The 20,688-nt window shown below is 40.8% G+C and overlaps 2 protein-coding genes across 7 annotated transcripts in view; one reads left to right on the top strand and one right to left on the bottom strand.

Moving 5' to 3' along the window:
* Nucleotides 1–33: 33 nt before the first annotated feature.
* XPNPEP3 (X-prolyl aminopeptidase 3) overlaps nt 34–20,688 on the top strand; it is a 39,223-nt gene continuing 18,568 nt past the window's right edge. For 2 of the 6 annotated variants that reach the window (XM_036019667.1, XM_028532230.2), the window contains exons 1-4: nt 35–188; nt 5,587–5,703; nt 17,154–17,561; nt 19,572–19,774. In XM_036019667.1, the coding sequence (XP_035875560.1) occupies nt 125–188; nt 5,587–5,703; nt 17,154–17,561; nt 19,572–19,774 (792 nt within the window). In that variant the 5' untranslated portion in view covers nt 35–124. Of the gene's footprint in view, nt 189–5,586; nt 5,704–6,779; nt 6,928–14,595; nt 14,661–17,153; nt 17,562–19,571; nt 19,775–20,688 lie in introns of those variants that run through there. The other 4 variants (XM_028532231.2, XM_036019670.1, XM_036019668.1 and 1 more) reach the window with 4 other exon arrangements.
* DNAJB7 (DnaJ heat shock protein family (Hsp40) member B7) lies at nt 2,927–4,903 on the bottom strand. The gene is given in 6 exon segments (XM_028532232.2): nt 2,927–3,830; nt 3,832–3,886; nt 3,889–3,948; nt 3,951–4,049; nt 4,052–4,601; nt 4,604–4,903. Coding segments are annotated over 6 exon segments (954 nt in total). The 5' UTR covers nt 4,643–4,903; the 3' UTR covers nt 2,927–3,679.

Here is a 20,688-nt window from a genome sequence, read left to right on the forward strand (position 1 = left end):
GCGAGCGGCGCCGGCCGGAAGGGGAGGGGCGTTTGGCTCGGTTTCCTGGCGACGGAGGCCTGCGGGCTGCCGCTGCTCCGGCTTCTTTTGCACCTTTCCCTGCCGACGCGGGTGCGAGGCCGGCATGCCTTGGTTCCTCTCATCAACCAAGCTGGTTCCCGCTATCGCGAGCGCCCGCAGCCTCTCAGGTTAGACTCGCTCCCACTGTGTCCCCTGAGGCGCCCCAGAGTGACCCAAGTTTCTCAGGCGATCGCTGGTTCAGCGGACCCTCCTAAGGGGTCCCCAGTCCGAAGCCCTCTGTGCGCCCCCCGGATTTCTTTACCTGCTGCTCCTGGGAAAGGGTGGGCTGTGGGTTCTCTCTTGCGTTGAGGTGTTCTGGGAAGCGGAGGTGACTGCGGAGAGAAACGTGTGGCCGTACCCTAGAGGGGCTGACTTGAAAGTTACTTGGACCTACAGAAGTAGTGTCAGCTCTCACAGTTGCCTGATGAAAGTGTCGGGCATCAAGGAGCCTTGTTTCTGTGAGGTTAATCTAAAATCCTGTTTTCGTGTTTTCAAAGAGTTGACTTGAGAACCGGGTCCAGCATGTTTAAGAAACATGTTTGGCAATATAAATCTTTTGAACAGTTTCTCTCGGAAGAGGTGATGTTTGGAAAGCCTTTTTATGTCGGAAAGCTCGACGAGATGGAATCCAGGCACAAGGGGGCCCATGGCGGGGATGGGGGGTGTACTTTATCACGAGCAGTTGATTTCATGAACATAAAACCTGGTCAGGGAAAGCTGAATTATGTATCTTTCAGGTGGATCTTCCATTGGCTCATATTTCAGGTTTTTGGGACCATGTGTGAACAATGAATGACTAAACCAGTGCGAATGGTATTTGACATCAAAGCTATGTCTTGGCATGTTTCTTGTGCTGGCATACTTGAATTTATTAAACATGGAATGGTGATGAAATCAAGAGTTACTCTAAAAAATAAAAGGTAACCATTGTCCATTGCACAGACCTTGCTCAGCTACAGAAAGCTGTCCCTTTCCATGAGAGTGGGTGAATGGGTGTGCAATTAGTTGTTCTTTTTTAAAAAATTTATTGGGACATTGGTTAATAAATTATATAGTTTTCAGGTTTACAATTATATAATGAATTATCTTTATATTGTGAGTTCGCCACCTCAAGTCACAATTAGTCTTAATCACACAGGCTGCACATATGATTTAGAGCTGGAACCATCCTTTGCTTGTGACTGTTTTTTTTGATTTGTTAAGGATTTGTGTAAAACCTGATTAGTCAAGGTTCAGGACTAGATGCTATTATACACACCAAGATCTTTGAAAGATACTCATTATGCTTTGTTTTGCCTCAATGGAATAAGTAAGTTTAATCACCTCTTACATGATCATTTTATGTACCATATACATATGCTTTTTGAATGAAAGTTATCTACTTGGATCTTCACAAGTCCAGTAAGGGCAGATATCCTCATTTTCCTGATGGGGAACTGAAACTCATGCAGGATCGCAGGTAGCAAGTCAGGAAATTTAGTTGTATTGACATCTAGTCCTTTTTCTGTTATATACTAGGTCCTGCTTTGGCTTAGCAGGGTCCTTTTGGAACTTTTTACTGAGTCACAATGACTAGTAACTCAAAGGTCATTGACTCTCCACTTCCCTGGAGTTGCTCAGAGTTTAGCCAGGGTGATAGACAGGTGACACTATAGCAAAGAATGGTAACAGTGTCTTGACTGAAGTGACATGGGAGCCCAAGAAAGGCAGTAATGGGTTGTAAATCTTAAGTTGTTCTGGAATTTTATTAAGTTTTAGAATTTGAAAACTCCATCAGCTTGAGGTGCTCATAAATATTTAAAACTTTTATTGTCTGTGGTGCTCTTGGTTGCCCTTTTTTAGAAAGGCTGTGGCTACAGGGTGCCACGGGAAACTTTCTCATCTATGAAAGTCGTGCAGCTAAGATTTTGTTGGTAGGCATGTGCAGATATTAACATGATCTAGTCATCTGAGAAAAAACAAAATAAAGCACTAATGATGTGTAAGTTGTATTTTAAAAGACTGTATCGCGTAAGACAAATAGAAGACTGAGATGAAGGGAAATATTGAGAATGTTAATAAATAGAGAATATTTTTTAAAAACCTCTTTGCAGTTAATTCATTCAATAAACATGGAGTACCACATAATGAGCACAGAACACAAAAAAGTTTCTATCGTCAAAAGAGACCTCCAAAAAGCAAGTAATTGTGATGTAACATACTGAATTTAGTGATAGAGGTCCAGGTGTGGGGAGGAGGAAAACACGATAGATATCTTGGGGGAACAGGGAGGGGCAAAGTGGAAACGGGATCATGCCTTTGAAGACTGGGAGACACGGACTTGAGGCCTGGAAGAGGGCTGTCGCCAAGCAGACTAGGGTAATGGAGCTCTCCGCAGAGGGAACGTGCAAAGGCACGGAACTCGGAAACAATAGCTGTTGCAAAACTGTGCGGTTAATAAGCCTGGAAAAGGCCTTTTTGAAATACGTTCCCAGGCACATTAATAGGTGTTACAACAAAATGGTTCTGTGGTTTAATAAGTAAGGAGAATGCTGCATTTCATAGTGCCGTGGTAAACTAATTCAAAGTCTCTGAGAGGGGAACATACCTGGCAGTAATTTCCAAACTGTATTTGCCCATGGAGCCCTTTTTCGGTGATGAGTCTTGAACTGGTATCCCTCGGAACACATTTTGGAGAAATTTGGGCTCAAGAATAAGATGTGCAGGAAGAGGTGGTAGAAAATCAATTCGGAAGGGAAGCCAAGATGGGAAGGAAGCTGGTGGCTGGTTCGTGGATGTCATGTTAAGAAACAATGAGCTTTTTCCTCTAAGCAGTGGGAAACCGTTGAGTAATCTTAAGCTAATGAGTGAGATTAAATAGAATTTTTAGTTATCTGTTTAGACTGGGAAGATGGACTGGAAGGCACATCATTGCATTCTTAAATTTTCAGACACTGATTTTCCCATTTGTTAGAAAATTATATATTTTTCTGCTCTGATTAGTCCCACAATGTAATAGATAAACTCGACTAAATATCACATTTTATATAGGTACCATTTAAGATACCCTAGGCTTTTATTATTTTATTTTCTGAAAATAAGCTTTAAGTGCTAATTGTTCCCAAAACCTGCTACAGAATAAATTACCTTTTCTCCCCACCCACTTACCAACTTAAAAGTCAAACATGACGAAACAGAAATCTCACTTCATTTGGGTTGGTTCAACCTCTTGGCTATCGTGAATAAGGGTATGCAAATATGAGTCTGGCTATTTTAACATAAAAGAAAGTACCTTAAATGGTAATGGAAAAAATATAATAAAGATTAAAAAATACTTTACACTTCAATTTTAAATTTATAATGTCTTTATGTGTCAAATGCTCTGTCTCTATTGGAAAAAAGTCATTTCATGAATAACTATATAGTTTGAACCTGTACATTTCAATACAGTTCTAGTTTCAAAGGCTATACATATTTCAGATGTTTGCATAGTAGATTTAATTAAAAGAAATGAAAATGACCATAAACTTTACCAAAAAAACAATATGTAAACATTTAGCTCAAAAACAAAAGGAAAATAATCTTTTCCATTCTTCACAGTAAAATACGGTAATCTTTGCAGTTATCTACAAAACTCTGATTAATCAAAACACAAAGCGTTGTGTTCAAATATTGTATGAACATAATGTTCCTGCAGAGTTAATTTAATGATTCCTTCTGGTTGACTTCTGCACCTCTTCATGCTTTTTTCCGTCTTACCACCTTCTTCGAATCCTGCTGAGAAGACAGGGAATCCTGTTGCTGGTGACCCAAGGTGCACCCTGCTCATCATTTCCCACACAAGCTACTGAAATCCATGCTTGGGGCTGTGGGACTTCGGTGAATAATTGTTGAGTGGCTGGAGAAGACCTCTGCAAAGCCCTCTTTATCGGCCACACGACTTAGAAGGAAGGACTTCAGCTTGCCACCATCCTCATCTTTTTTTTTTATCATTTTCAATAATTGTTTGTATTACTATTTCTGCCATTAACAATTTTATGTGAAATTATAAAAAATATGTAGTTGGCCATCCCACTGTCGTCAAATGCCAGGGAAAAAAAAGAATTAATGCCCTCATGGCCCAGTGAACCATATGGTATATATCTTATATCATAAGAGAAAAATCTCCAAACGCTGGATATCCACTGGAGGCAGAGAAAAAGCATCTTGCACCTGTTTCTGCTTCCATAGGAACTTATTGAGCTATTTAAAAGGTCCTCAACTGAGTCTTCAAAGAAATGAAATGAAAACGAGTCCCTTTTATGAAAGTTTTTTAAGACGTCTGGCTTACAGAATATGAAGCCATACTCAAAAGAATCATTAAAGTTACTCCCATCTTCACCGTTTAATCCTTCTTTGCCATATTTATTTTAAATGTCCGATTTTTCATCTCTTGATAATACCTTATGTGCTTCAGCTACTTTGAATTTTCTCTCGGCTTCTTTATTATCTGGGTTTTCATCAGGGTGCCCTTTAAGTGCCACTTTATGATAAGCCTTTTTAATGTCCTCACGTGAGGACAATGTTATCTCCGTACTCCTAGAACTCCATGGTAATCCTGCATGTTTTAACAAGTTGTTGGCAGGGGGTGCACTGGGTAGTGAGAACCGTGGTTTCCTCTGCTCGTGCTCTGCCACTGCTGTGGCGCTGGTAGGGTGACTGCAAATAGGCACCTTTTTCCATTGAAGACAGTGTCATTCCTGTGGGCCGCTGCTAGGAGAGGAGAGGATACTGATTGTGGGGCAGAGTTACAAGCGTATGTCAGAGAGGGCTGCTTCATGGCATCGTTCTGGGGTGGGGGCAGGGACCAGACCTTCCAGGTGGAGCTTGTATCATTCTGTAGAACAGGGGTCACCAACCCCCAGGCCATAGTCAGTGGCCTTTTAGGAACCCAGCTGCACAGCAAGAGGTGAGCTTGAATGTAATGCACTTGAGTCATCCCCAAATCATCCCCTCCTACCCGACTTCTGTGGAAAAACTGTCTTCCATGGAACTGGTCACCAGTCCCTGGTGCCAAAAAGGAGCCACTGCTTTGGTAGACTAAAGTCACTAAGAGTAAAAATGAGATCATTTATGTATTCCTTGGGCATAGCACACGCTCCGGCTTTCACAAAGGAAGGGCCTTGTACCATAAATATTGAAGGTGATACTAATTTACATTTTTCTAAAGCATCCAAATACTGGACATAGATAAATGTACATATGCTGAGGACCTTCTTGATTCCTTGTTCCATTTCATCCTCTTTACTTGTTTTTAAAGTTTACTTTTGATTTTAGAGAGAAAGGAAGGGAGGGAGAAAGAGAGAGAGACATTAATGGGTTGCCTTCTGTATGCTCCCCGCCAGTGGACCAGACCTGCAGCCAAGGCAGCCTTGCAGTTTGCAGGACGATGCCCAAGCAACTGAGCGACAGTGGCAGGGGCTCCTCGTCCTCTTTACTTTTAGCTAAATGCACTGTGAAGACTTTTCAATTCCTCATTCTAGTTCATCCTCTTTGCTTTTCCTTCAGGGAGTGTATCCTGTTCACAACGAAGGTACTCCCTCCAGCCCGTCCCAAAGAGGAGGATTCCAAATCGATACCTAGGCCAGCCCAGCCCCTTTACACACCCACACCTCCTCAGACCAGGTAAGGCCTGTTAACAGTACCTCTCCCTCTCCGGAAGCTTTACCTAGAGCTGCGATTCCCAGGAGAGTTTTTTGCAGCAGTGGAAATGCCCCAGATCTGTGCTGTTCAATTTTACTTTAAACGATTTAATAGCTACATGTGGCTGCTGGTACTCTACTGACAGCACCATTTAAAGTGATAAACACTATAAGCCTTACAATTCAGTACTTAGTACTTAGGAAAATTACGTACTTAGGATTTTTTCAGGAATATTTCTATTACTTTCTAAGACATAGTTTTTTCAGTTGTGTTCTTAACTACCGATTCCTTGTGAACTGAGTTAAAGACATTTTAGAAAACATGTTTTTCTTGAAAGTGTTAAATATTTACTTCACCGTTTTGTTGAACAAAATATTCCTATGTAGATAATGCAAATTTCCAGAACTGATTGTCACAGCTTTGAGAAGTGATAGCAGTGATAAAGGTGATATAAAAATTGATGTTTATTTACTTCACCAATTTTTATACTTGACTAAAGTTTACCTTCCTGATACTATTCTCTGCTGTAAGACTCCTGTGTTGCTGCTAGATGTGTCATCACTGTCCCTCAAATTCATGCCTAAAGATTTCTGTTTTCATTTTGTGTTGTTAAAAAGGCAGTTAAGGGCCCTGACTGGGGTGGCTCAGTGGGTTGGGCGTCGTCCTATAGACTGAAAGGTCACCAGTTCGATTCCCAGTCAGCGCACATGCCTGGGTTGCGGGCCAGGTCCTCGGTTGGGGGCGTCTGAGAGGAAACCAGTCGATGTTTTCCTCCCTCTCTTCTCCCTGCCTTCCCCTGTTTCTAAAAATAAATAAATAAATAAAAGCTTTCCCCCAAAAAAGACAGTTAAGGGATGAACGATAGTGAATGATGCATATCATCCCAAAGAGGTAGGTAGAGTAAAACAAAATGCTTTGTAGAAAAAGCAGCCAGGTTTTCAAGTGAAATTAATCGTTGCTTCTGCCACGAGAAGTTAAATCGGTATTTTCTGTGTAAGCCTATATTACCACCTAAACTGCCACTAGAAGTATGTTGCTCTCTCGCTGTCTCCACTCAGTGAACGGTACCCATGCGTCTCTCAGTGAGGGCTTCCTTTGCTGATCCTTCATCAGACTGGAATTCCTGCTGGGAAGTCGGCTGAGGCGCAGGAAATGCAGCTCACCGCCGAAACACACAAGAATATCAGAGTTTTTCAAAGCGGTCAGGTAAGCTTTATAGCAACCCAGTTGATACAAATTTAAGTATTTCTCTACCCTGTCAACCTACCTGTAGTTTCCATCTTTTTTTTTTTAAGTAGAATTGATATTTTTACCAGCTTTGAAAATTACTGATCTCTTGTGATGAGATGCTTTTACACGGTGAGCTGCATTTTCCAGGCCTTGAAACTAATAATCATACTGTCAAAACGGTGGTGGCTGGATCTAGACTGTTTGCTGTGTATGTTATGTACATGTTAGTAATATTAAAAATGAATGTAAGTTAATATACACAAATGCATGTTCATACACATACATGCGTTCATGTCAGCTATGGGGGAGGAGGATGCCTGTCCTGATGTTTACTCTCCTGCATGTTGGATTTGGACACTGGAGTAGGTGAGAAGGGAATGAAGAAGATAAAATCTTAAAACAGAATTATCAGTATTAAAGAAACTACCAGGTATACAGTTTTTGGAAACATTAATTATTTGTCTTTCTCCATGTAGAGATGCAAAACATGTGGAAGTGTTGAAATGTAGGGTGAAGGAAGAGTAAATTATTAAGAAAAATTAAAAGCCATGTAATAAAAGTGCTGGGTATATTATAGAAAAATTAGAGACTAGAGATAAGCATACTTTTTTTTTTTTAATTCTCACCTGAGAATATGTTGATTGACCTGGGTGAGAGAGAGAGAGGGAGGGAGGGGAGGGAGGGGGGAGGGAGAGAGAAATATCAGTCAGTTGCTTCCTGTACACATCCCAACTGGGGATCAATCCCGCAACCTGGGTATCTGCCCTGACCAGGAATTGAACTTGTAACCTTCTGGTGTACAGGACGATGCTCCAACCATTAAGCCACGCAGTCAGGGAGATAAGCATAAATTTCTTTTAAATTACTCATAATCCAACCACTCAGAGAATACCACTTTTGAGATTTTTGTATATGTATTTTTCTAGACATTTCTTATATAAGAAGTTTGTGTGTGTGTGTGTGTGTGTGTACACAGAATGTCCACGTCCTCATACACTTGGTACTTAAATCCATTCACATCTTCATTATCACCACCATCAAACATGGCCTGAACGATGACTTGACATTTATTTAGCCATTTCAAAACACTTTTTTATAGATTACACTTAATAGGCAGATAAGTAGCCTATAAAAGTTTTGTATTCTACAGTTTTTAAATTTAACATCAAGGCCTACCTGTTTTTATAAATTAATGTATCTTTTTTTCTCATTCCCTGTGTATCTATGGAATTTTAAAAATAACTATATATTCATGTGTTTTTAAAATTTTTTTTATTTTAATTGTTGTTCAAGTACAGTTTTCTGCCTTTTACTCCCATCCCAGCCCACCCCCCATATATTCATGTTGTTTATACATTTTTCTCATCTTTATCTTCTGAATTAGATTTTAATGCAGAGTAAAGACTGAAGCCTTTATGTATATAAGTTGGTAGGTGACTAAACCTATATGTTTAACCTGTATGTGTGATACATGTTGACTACTCATTTCAAAGAACCATTATACTGATGACTAGCTTATAGAACATCCATAAACTGTCGTCCATCTGGTGCAGAATTATAACATATTCCTTTATTTCTTTTTCTTTTTTTTTTCTTTTTCTTTTTTGTATTCTTTTATTTTTTAGTACTGAGAGAATAAGAAAATTTTGCAGTATAATAAATTTCGTTGAGGTGATATGTTACAGAATTGTACACCTGAAACCCATATAATTTTATTAACCAATGTCAGCCCAATAAATTTAGTTTTAAAAAAAGGAAATGAAAAGTGATAACACTGAAAATAAAAGTCAAATTGAATTAAACAATTTTCATGTGGTTTAAATACTGGTACATTAAAAATAAATGACTCTTAGCCCTGGCTGGCATAGCTCAGTGGATTGAGTGTGGGCTGCGAACCAAAGTGTCGCAGGTTCGATTCCCAGTCAGGGTACATGCCTGGGTGCAGGCCATGACCCTCAGCAACCACACAGTGATGTTTCTCTCTCTCTATCTCCCTCCCTTCTCTCTCTAAAAACAAATAAATAAAATCTTTAAAAAAATAAACAAATGACTCTTCTATTTTTCTCTTTAACCTTTGTGCATATTTCTCGTTCATATTGCCAAATTCTCTGAGGTAAAGGTTAACCCCAGACAAGAATCAGGAATCTCCTAAAGAATTGACTGTTCAGGCTCGTGAATCCCTTGAAACCCGTGTGTTGTGTGGAGAAGCCAGGGGCTTTCAGGACGCCCGTGTACATGGTCACTCTGATAGGAACAGCGGTTGTCCGTGTACATCTGACCCTTCCAAGGACCTGCCGGGCTTCAGGTTACCAGGATGACCACCTCCTCCAGTGCAAATATCTAGTAATGGTGATAACTGATCATTACATTGTCGTTACTGTTCTAAACATTTTATTATTAATTTATTTAATCCTCCTGACAACTCTGTGAAGCAGGTACTGCTATTGCCTCCAGTTGAAAGGTGAGGAGACTGGGGCACAGAGCAGACCGGGGGCTCTCCCTGAGTCAGTTGTCAGGCCAGGGTCTCAGCTTCCCGAGTTCCGGCTCGGAGTCCGCGTTTAACCACAAAACTGTATATGACGCCTGTGCCAAAGGGTACTATTCAGAAATATTTTAAAAGTCTCTTTTTGTTATAGTATTTTTTACATGCTAATTTTATTTATTTTCGTTTTCTTTTTTTTATAGTTTATTGATTATGCTGTTACAATTGTCCCATTTCCCCCCCCCTTCACTCCCCTTCACCCTGCACACCCTCTCCCACGCACATTCCCCCCCTTTAATACTTGTAAGTTCTTCAGCCTCTGCATTTCCCATACTATTCTTACCCTCCCCCTATTTGCTGCCTACCATCTATGCTACTTATTCTCTGTACCTTTTCCCCCTCTTTCCTCCTCCCACTCCCCCGTTGCTAACCCCCCATGTGATCTCCATCTCTGTGGTTCTGTTCCTGTTCTAGTTGTTTGACTATTTGTGGGGTTTATTGTTTGTTTTAGGTGCGGTTAATAATTGTGAGTTTGCTGTCATTTTACTATACATGTTTTTTATCTTCTTTTTCTTAGATAAGTCCCTTTAACATTTCACAGAATAAGGGCTTGGTGATGCTGAACTCCTTTAACTTGACCTTATCTGAGAAGCACTTTATCTGCCCTTCCATTCTAAATGAAAGCTTTGCTGGATAGAGTAATCTTGGATGTAGGTCCTTGCCTTTCATGACTTGGAATACTTCTTTCCAGCCCCTTCTTGCCTGCAAGGTCTCTTTTGAGAAATCAGCTGACAGTCTGATGGGAACTCCTTTTTGTAGGTAACTCTCTCCTTATCTCTTACTGCTTCTAGGATTCTCTCCTTGATTTTAATCTTGGCTAATGTAACTGTGATGTGCCTTGGTGTGTTTCTTCTTGGGTCCAACTTCTTTGGGACTCTCTGAGCTTCTTGGACTCCTAGAAGTCTATTTCCTTTGCCAGATTGGGGAAGTTCTCCTTTATTATTTGTTCACATAACTTTTCCACTTGTTGCTCTTCCTCTTCTCCTTCTGGTACCCCTATAATTCAGATGTTGGAATGTTTCAAAATGTCCTGGAGATTTCTAAGCTTCTCCTCATTTTTTTGAATTCTTGTTTCTGCCGTCTTCTGTTTGGTTGTTTCTTTCTTCCTTCTTGTCCACTCCATTGATTCGAGTTCCAGTTTCCTTCCCATCACTATTGGTTCCCTGTGCATTTTCCTTCATTTCACTTAGTGTAGCCTTCATTTTTTCATCTAATTTGCGAACAAATTCAACCAATTCTGTGAGCATCCTGATCATCGGTGCTTTGATAGGTTGAACTGTGCATCTGATAGGTTGGCTATCTCTTGGTCACTTAGTTGTATTATTTCTGGAGCTTTGATCTGTCCTTTCATTTGGGCCTTTTTTTTTTTTTTTTTTTTTTTTTTTTGACTTGATGCGTGGGTTGTGTAGTAAGGGGCAGAGCCTTAGATGTTCACCAGGGCAGGATAGCCCACATCACTGGGTTGTGACACTGTATGTGGGGGAGGGGTCCATGGTTCTTGCTTCGCTCTCTGTTGGATTTCCATCCCTTTGCTTCCCCAAGCAAACTGGGCCCTTCTGGTGCTGATTCCCATGTGGGTGAGCTTGCGTACGTTCCAGGACCCTGTGGGTCTCTCCAACGAACTCTCCCGTGAGGCTGGGAGTCTCTCCCGGCACCTGAGCTCCCACAGGTGTTCTCAATCAGTGTTTCGAGGCCTTATTTCCCTGTGCTGGGACCCTGGGTTGCAAGGTCTGTCTTGCTCCCCAGTTTCTCCTGTTTTATCTGCATGTGAATGTGGGACTGCCCGGTCTGCCAGCCGCCTTGTGCGCTTCACCCCTCCACAGTCCGCCACCTCACTGCGTCTGCCCGCCGCCACCCCACTCCTGGGGTCCACCAGCCAGCTTGCCGCGACCCCTCTTCACCCCTCTCTACCCTGCCGCCCGACTCCGCCCCTCCTACCTGTCTGGATGAATGTGTCTTCTTTAACTCCTTGGTTGGCGGACTTTCATACGGTTCAATTTCCTGTCAATACTGGTTGTTTTTTTGTTTCTAAATTTTTGTTGTCCTTATTTTGGTTGTGCGAAGAGGTACAGTGTGTCTACCGACGCCTCCATCTTGGCCAGAGTGTTATAGTATTTTTGATAAAAATTTCAACTGAGAGAAATCTTGATGTAAAAGTTCTTCAAAGTTTAGAGAGTGATATACTTTGTTTTGATGTGGTAAAATTTATATACAGTGAAGTACACAGATCTTTTACACCAGTATAACCCACACCCAGTCAAGACATAGAACGTTTTCATCACCCCATAAAGCTCCCTCCTGCCCCCTCCGTTCAGTCCCCACTTCCACCCTCAACCCCTGCTTTGGTTTTTACCAGCATGGATTGTTTTGCTTGTACTTAGATTTCATGTAAGTGGAATCATATAATATGTACCCTTCCTGTTTAGCTTGTTTTTCTCCGTATATTCAAATAAAACCTACTTAGAGTATTTTTAATGATCTGTTTGGTTATTTTATATCTTCAGAGAGGTCTGTGCTTTATTTTATTAAGGAAATATTTATTGGCTTTTTCTTTACCCCCATTCTCCAACTATACAGCAGGTTAGTTTATGAAGTATTTCCTTATATATACTAAAAACTACCTAATATTAAAAATAATTATTTTCAAGAATGCTGCTTCAGAATCAAACCATGTTCAAATCCTCATCCACTTAGTTTCAGGAAATAATTAAAACACATACCTAGATTGTACCAAAGACCTGCATCTTTCCATCCATTTTCAGTCTTTATAAAACCTTCTTCTCTGCCTTTTCTGCTTGGCTGATAAAATACGAAGAACGTTTTTCTTACTGTCTTGTGAGGCTCAATCCTTAAATATCCCGGGAGAGCTTTTCTTCTTGGCTGCAGAATCTCAGAATTATGACACTTGGCTGTTTGTACAGCCCAGCTCCCAGTGTCTAGGCATTTGATTGCTTAAGCCAACTTGTTAGAATAGCCCCTCTATCCTTAATTGATTCCACATGATAAAATACTAACTTTGTTTCCTAATACTTTCCAATTTGACAGTGTTGCCAGAATGTCTCTGCAGTACAGTTTAATCAGAAGAAATTAGCACAGATTTAATGCAATAGTACTATGATCAAAGGCCACAACAACTGCCAAGTTTACTTCTAGGATTAAAGTTCATCACTTCACCTTTTTCCCCCCCCTTGAATGATAAGAAAAGGTGTCTTTTTGCTTGGATGTTTTTTCTATCATCATCAAGAGTTCTTTGTCACTTTGGGACTTCAGAAACTTGGAAGCATTTAATTAATGATGCACCCCACGGTGTTACTAATTAGTAAGTTTGAGAAAATACAGCCAGTGTTTAAATATTTCTTATATAGTCAATGGTAAGAAATTGAATTAAGCAAAGAGAGGAATGCTTTGAAGGGTATAAAAGATGGTTTTCCAATCCTGCTTTGATTTGATTTCTTAAAGCTATTTTATTTATTTGCTTGCTTGTTTAATTTATTTATTTATAGGGAGGGAGAAAGAGAGGGAGAGAAAATTAATGTATGAGACAAACATTGATCGGCTGCCTCTCATACACCCCCAGCCACAGACCTGGCCAAAAACCCAGGCATGTGCCCTGACCAGTAATTGAACCAGTGACCATTCAGTCTGTAGGATGACACACAACCCATTGAGCTATACCAGTGTGGGCTGCTTTGATTTGATTTTGAAGACAAAATAATTATATCTTTTTTCAAAAATTACTTCCTGGTGTATAAATAAATGTATACTGTTATTAGTGAAAGTGAGAGCTAACACATAGATTAAAGTCATTAAAATTGTGAATATCTTTACCTTCCAAAGTTAAAAGAAAAACACAAAATAAATTTATTTTTTATTTTGTTTTATTACATGGACTTTAGCTGCGATGTAACCAATGCAAAGCATAGGGAAGGGAGAAAGTTAAAAAAGATAAAAAGGGAAGGTTGGGTAACCCACCAATTAAAACCAGCCTCTGCTTTTATAAGAGTATTTACTGCTTGGGTAGATTGAGAAATTTCCAATGTTGAGTAACTGTGGCAGACTTAACATGAATCATTATCAGGGGGACAAACAGTTAAGCTGTTCTTTGGCTCTTCGGTACGAGGTTCAGTATTCTGCCCAGGAGCTCCGGGGGACTCGCGGCCAGCTCAGGCCCGAAAGGAAGAAATGTGATGTGAGCTCTTTCAGGCCCAGCTCCATTGTTTTTGCCTCATTCAAACTGACCTATAAGGCTGTCTCTTATTTCTCTTTTATTTCTTACCAACTTTGTCATATCAATTTTTTATGTACATAAATAAAATTTAAATAAAAATTAATATGCAAACTACAGAATTTGCTGGAAAGGTTAGCTGTACATAGGTAAAACAAAGCTAGTTCCAGTCATTGAACAACTGAGTTACGTGTGCTGAACATGAATACTAAGAAAATTCAGAGGTCTTCAGTCCAGCAATTTCTTTCCTGGGGACTGTCCCATAGAAGTAAAAGCACCAGCATGCAGGGCATGAGAGTACCAGGATACATGCACAAATGTGTTTATGATAGCAGCAGAAAGCTGAAAACCGTATGAATGCTTGCCAGTGTGGAAATGGCTCACTAAGTGATGGTACATCACCCCAAGAAATATTATGTAGACATTAAGCAGAGTGAATTGAAGCTATGCCAGTTGAGTTGGTGGGAGAGATTTTCATATGGTATTCTGTTGGAAAAGCAAGATTCAGAAAAGAATGTATAGTATCCCATTTGTGTAAAACACTAGTGACCAAAAATTCCTAAATGCAGGTATACGATATATACATGCGTATGATTTTATGAGTGTTGAGAGAATAGGAAAGGTTGTATATGAGATGGCAAACATGGGCGTGGTACTGATATAGAAGGAGGAAAGGGGGAGAAGTCAAACAACAAAAAGGGGGAATGTTTATTAAGAATTCGGGGTGATATGATTGTATTTATATACAAATATAGGTATGTATGTAGAAGGACATGAAATAGCTAACTTTAAAAAATTCAAAGAGACAAATCATTCTGGGCTAATCAGGAAAGCCTTTTGAATGAGGAGTCTAAAAACAAACATGTATTGCGCCTAGGATCTTGGAGTAGAACTGTTACGGAGGGAGAAGAAATTTCAGAAGGGAGACACATTGCAAGCAAGGTAATAGGGAAAGAGCAGTGGGACTTACATAAGACATTAGAAGGAATTAATGTCAGAACAATTGGAGGAATGATAAGAAGAAAGTTGGCCAAGTCACTAAAGACCACATATTGTATGAGTTCATTATATGAAATCTCTGCAATGGACAAATCCACAGAGACAAAATAGGTTAGTGGTTACTGGGGTTGGGGGAGTTACACCTCAATAAAGCTGTTTAAAAAAAAAGTCGCTCAGATAAATTGGGGTCACCTAGTGGAGGACTTTAACATCCAGGCTTTACGGTTTGAATTTGATTTAATGGACTACAAAGAGTTACAGGTATATGAATATGGAGTGGACTTTGCCTTTTTCAGTCTCTTTTTCTCCTTATTTTGGATTTTAATTATAAAAGGGTATACTCATTTAAAAATTCAAATAATATAATAAAGCATGTTAAATAGGAAATCTCAGTCTTGACTTCCTGCCCATAGATTACCACTATAAAAGTTGTGATTCCTTTCTAAATTTTTTTTCCTTTTTTTTTTTTAACATGATGAGGCTCATGTCACCCATCTAGTTCTGAAATTTTTTCATACAGCAGTCCTTCGTGGCTATTTTCCATACTTGCATATGGAGATTGGCTACCACAGGGAATAACAGTAGTAACTCATAGTGTCATTGTAAAGATTAAATGAGTTGATATATGTAAATAATAGTACAAGACACATAGTAAGCACTTGATAAGCATGAGATGTTGTTTTACTATTATTATTACTAAGTATAGGCTGAGGGATACAGCTTCTTTTTTTAAGATTTTATTTATTTATTTTAGAGAGATGGGGAAGGTAGGGAGAAAGAGAGGGAGTGAAACATCAATGTGTGGTTGCCTCTAGCACACCCTGTACTGGGGATATGTCCTGCAACCCAGGCATGTGCCCTGACTGGGAATCAAACCAGTGATGCTTTGGTTCACAGGCCTGTGCTGGGATCCAGCTTTTGTGAGTGATTATTTTAGGACTTCTTTTGCTTTGGGAACATTAAGTGAAAGCAGGCATTGTTTCCATCTCAGAAAAGAAGCGTTCACTCGGTTATCCCTGGGATAGCAGCCAGGCTAGGTGACTGACACGTAACACCTCACAACAGACGTTGTTGTTGTTACAGGTTTCAGGGGGCTAAGTGCAAGGGACTCTCAGCCTCTTGAAGTTGTATGTCAGCAGTTCATATGTGCCTGTGTGCAGCTCAGTGAGCAGGATGAATACATGGTCTTCAAAAAATTCTCCTTATGAACCACATGCTCTACCAGACTTGATTCTCATGATAGCCCCAAGAGGCAGAGAATGCCACAGGGTTTTTAGTGGGTACCAAGGTGGCCCTGACCCATAGGAGATTATGTATGTCCAGCACACTGTTAAATACAGGTAGAGAATGAAAAATCCTATTACAAAGTCATCATTATTATGCCTTGAGAATTCAGAAGTTTATTCTAGCTCTTGATTCAGGGAAAGCTTTTTGGCCTTTAATCTATTATGTTAAAAAGTGTATATCATTTAACAAATATTTATCAAATGCCCACTCTATTCCACTTGTTACTCTAGCTGTCGGGAATATAACATTGATAGGCAAAAGTCTATGTTCTCGTGAAGCTCACATTCTTTTGGGGAAGTCACACCCAGACAATGTGACCCTTCTCCTCACTGTTTTACTTTTTTAAAAAAGATTGTATTTATGTTTAGAGAGAGGGGAAGGAAGGGGAAAAGAGAGGGAAAGAAACATCAATGTGTGGTTGCATCTCACACATCCCCTACTGGGGACCTGGCCTGCAACCCAGGCATGAGCCCTGACTGGGAATTGAACTAGCGACCCCTTGGTTCACAAGCCAGCACTTAGTCCACTGAGCCCCCGCAGCCAGGTCTCCTCACCTTTTATACTGAAACTTCAGGACACCTTTGATTAAATTCTTCATCTTATATATTGACACTTCAGGGCAGCATTGATCATATGCCAAAAAATGCCTTCCACATAGTAATGCTAATAAATGTTTGATTAAGTAAGAGAAAAAACCAAAGAGGTGGAAGAGATCTAAAGGCATCATGATCTGTTTTTAGGCAGAACCACGTTTAACTATCTTTTTTTTTTTTTTTTTTTTTTTCAAATTTTTACAGTGGAGTAGAAATTTTATTTTTTAAAGATTTTATTTATTGTTAGAGGAAAATGGAAGGAGGAAGAGAGAGAGAGAAATATTGATTAGTTGCCTCTTACACTCCCCGAACTGGGGACCTGGCCCACAAACCAGACATGTGCCCTGACTGGGAATCGAACCAGCAACCTTTCAACTGGCTCACAGGCCAGTGCTCAATCGACCGAGCCACACCAGCCAGGGCTGCAGTGGGAATTTTAAACCTGGGTATCTCCATAGTTCTCCATGCGCAATGAGGAGATTTAACATAAATTGAAGAAATAAAGTACTTTGGCACTATAAAAACGCAAAGTATCACTGTTGTTTGTCATTTCTAGGGGAGGTGACTCCAGGACTATCGCAAGTGGAATATGCACTTCGCAGACACAAATTAATGTCTCTGATCCACAAGGAGGTGCAAGGGCAGAGCGGGACAGACCAGACAGTGGTTCTGCTATCCAACCCTACGTACTACATGAGCAATGATATCCCCTACACTTTCCACCAAGACAACAATTTCCTGTACCTTTGTGGATTCCAAGAGCCTGACAGCATTCTGGTCCTTCAGAACCTCCCTGGCAAGCAGTTACCAGCACACAAGGCCATGCTTTTTGTGCCTCGGAGAGACCCCAGTCGAGAACTTTGGGACGGCCCACGATCTGGCACTGATGGAGCAATAGCTCTAACTGGCGTGGACGAAGCCTATACGCTGGAAGAATTTCAACATCTAGTACCAAAACTGAAAGGTAACAGATGGGAGCAGAAGTCAAATGGTGGGCCCGGTTGGGGTTAAGACTTCCCTTGCCTGTTTAGACAAAGTTCTTCATGTTCTAAAAGGATTATCCATAGCGGTGTTTCCCTTAAGCACCAAGAAAGGAGCATAAAATGTTTTCCACAAGACTGGACTACGTAAAAGACTTCATTTATTCATTTGCTAAATCTTACTAGATTATTCATTCACATAGACTGTTAGAATTTCCTTATACAGTTAAGGATGGGCATAGGCCACCCTTCGGGATTGCTGACCGGTCTGTTGACTTTCTTCTAGCTGCTTTTGCCAACTCTTCGAAAGGAGGCAGTGTTCTCAAAGAATGATCCCTGCGTCACCAGCATCAGAATGACGTGGTGATGCATATTAAAATTGTAAATGCGTAGTACATATGGGAAATGTAAAATCTTAGGCCCCTACTCCATGCTGACCAAATCGGAATCTGCATTTTAACGAGATTCTTAGGTGATTCGTATACACAGTTCATACCCTTCCAAACAGTCACTTTCTCTCCCTTCATTCTAGTGAAAAGTGTCAAAAAGCCACTTACAGCCAAGTGTGTGAAATAGTATAGACGATGACGTTGGAAAATACTTATTTTAAACAAAATAATGTTGGATTGTAAATTTTTAGTCTAGTGTCTCTTGTGTGGTTTATAAACTATTTTTTTTTTAAGATTTTATTTATTTATTTTTAGGGAGGGGGGGGGAGAGAGACACACACACACACACACACACACACACATCAATGTCCGGTTGCTGGGGGTTATGGCCTGCAACCCAGGAATGTACCCTGTCTGGGAATCGAACCTGGGACACTTTGGTTCCCAGCCCATGCTCAATCCACTGAGCTACGCCAGCCAGGGCTTATAAACTATTTCTGATGTCACTTTCTAAAACAGAATTCCAAAATTGTTTCCAACAATCATGGAATTTACTGTACTTGTTTCCTACAAAGACTCCTTGAGAGAAAATGTTTACTTGAACATGCACGGTTAATATGTTTTAATTCTTTTTATTTGTAAACTGTTGTCTATTTTACAGATTTAATTACCCCGCTGAGCTAGTGGAACTCTCTTCCTCTTCAGAGTCTTCATCGGAGTGGGGCACAGAATCATTTTCTTTGTAGCTCATGATTTCTTGAATTAATTGCGGGCTGTCATGTTCCAAGTTACTTTGTATAAAATGTACAACCCTGTACACTTCAGTGATTGGGATTGCTGCTCATTGGCCACTGTCAGTGGGAAAAAAATGAAAGGGAAGGGAGACTTGGTGTACGTGGGAATTATTTTCATAACGATCCCACTTACTTTATCTCAGGCCGATGTAGGCCATTTCCTTGAGTCTCTATAATTAAAAGATAAGCTGTGCTTGTCTGTAATGAGAATACATAGCAGATAGGAAAGGATTTCCTGAATAAAAGTGAATTAACACCTATTATCTACTGTAGTGCTTCCATAGCCATAAATAATTGCTCCAAAAGAAGAACTTCCTTTCAGATACTGAGATTGTTGGTAGAGGGGTGAGAAGCTTTTAACCACAAGGTGATGATCTGAGCGCGTTTTTCTGTCCGGTGCGTTCGGTTGCTCAGCAGCGCCCCCGCTCAGTGGTGGTGTGGGGAACAGTTGCAGTTGTTCTGTCAGTGAGTAATAAATACATGAAGTCAAAGCTTGAATAAAAGTCTAGTTCCCGCTAGGCAGTTCCAATCCCTGTCTCTAGGAACACCGGAGTTATGGGGCAGAAAAGCTGTCCGTTCAGTCTCAGAATACCTGGCCGTCTTCAGGGAACGGCCTTTGCAATGGCCTTTGCAATGGTTTATGATCAGACCCTTCAGTTACTTGAGTCCTGAGAGAGTGTGCCCTCACCCCCCTGGAGTGTCACACTACAGGTTTTATAGTTTTGACTCTTGTTTAAGTCATGATGGCAGTTGGTATTTGTTGGTGCTGCCAGTTTTATTTTGAATTTGTTTTTTCGGGTCTCATTTTAAGCCGAGACGAACACACTTTGGTATGACTGGATGAGGCCCGCCCACGCACAGCTTCACTCGGACTACATGCAGCCTGTGACTGAGGTCAAAACCAGGAGCAAGAACCGAGTTCGCGCTGTGCAGCAGCTGGTCCAGCGCCTCCGGCTGGTCAAGTCTCCTGCTGAGATTGAACGGATGCAGATTGCTGGGAAGCTCACCTCACAGGTGGGTTCCTACTGAAAAAGCTGTTTTCAAATGAAAAAAAATCTAAGCTCGCAGGGTTCAGTGGGCACCTTGAGGTTGTGTACTTACTGTGGTCGTTTCCTGGCTGGTGGACATCTAGCTTCTACTCTGACATTTAGTGAACACGCATAGACCCTTGCTCAGCACCTTGCAAGGCAGAGTAAATCTGCCTCCTTATGTCTCTTACCCATGGTCTTAGTTGTTTCTCCTTGGAACAATATAAATTAATTTTTTATTTCCTTGCAATAACTATAATACTAGTAGCAGTAAAACAGTTTGATAAAGAAGAATCATAGGGCCCAAAGTGACAATGCTTACAAGTCTACAGTTGCGGGGAAAGGGTACACTATGGCAACAACATTAACCAGCATGAACGTAAGAAGGCCTGTCACCCAGTGGCTGTCTCACAGCCAGGGGCCAGAGAAGCCGGGTGCAGGCTTCTCTCGTACTCCCTCAGTAAGAGCTGCATTCCCTTTCCTGAATCAGGAGCCACAGGTGCGTACATGGAACACCTAGAAACCAGCGAGTCCAAAATCGAATCTCAACTCGAGATTTTTCTCGTTTTTGGTTATATTGGCAGGCTCCTGCTCTGTAACAAAGACCTCCGGAGTCCTTGTGGAACCCAAGTACAGACCAGTGCTGACAACCTGATACAAACTGCTTTGAAACTCCCAGCAGCACTCTCTCTTCATCAGTGTGTGTCAGGCCTTGACCAGGAGCAGTTGCGTACAGGAACTGGAACAAAACAGTTCAGGCTCATTCAGGCCTGCTGAATCCACCTCCTAGAACAGCGGCACACACGCACTTGAAGCCCACTTTTCTGCCTGTCGTCTTCCCAAAGTTAAACACTGTTTTCCTTAGCTGTTCCCTCAGTCTGTAACCCTCCTCAGTGTGTG

This window comes from Phyllostomus discolor, chromosome 2 (assembly GCF_004126475.2).
Source record: "Phyllostomus discolor isolate MPI-MPIP mPhyDis1 chromosome 2, mPhyDis1.pri.v3, whole genome shotgun sequence".
Taxonomy (NCBI): Eukaryota; Metazoa; Chordata; class Mammalia; order Chiroptera; family Phyllostomidae; genus Phyllostomus; species Phyllostomus discolor.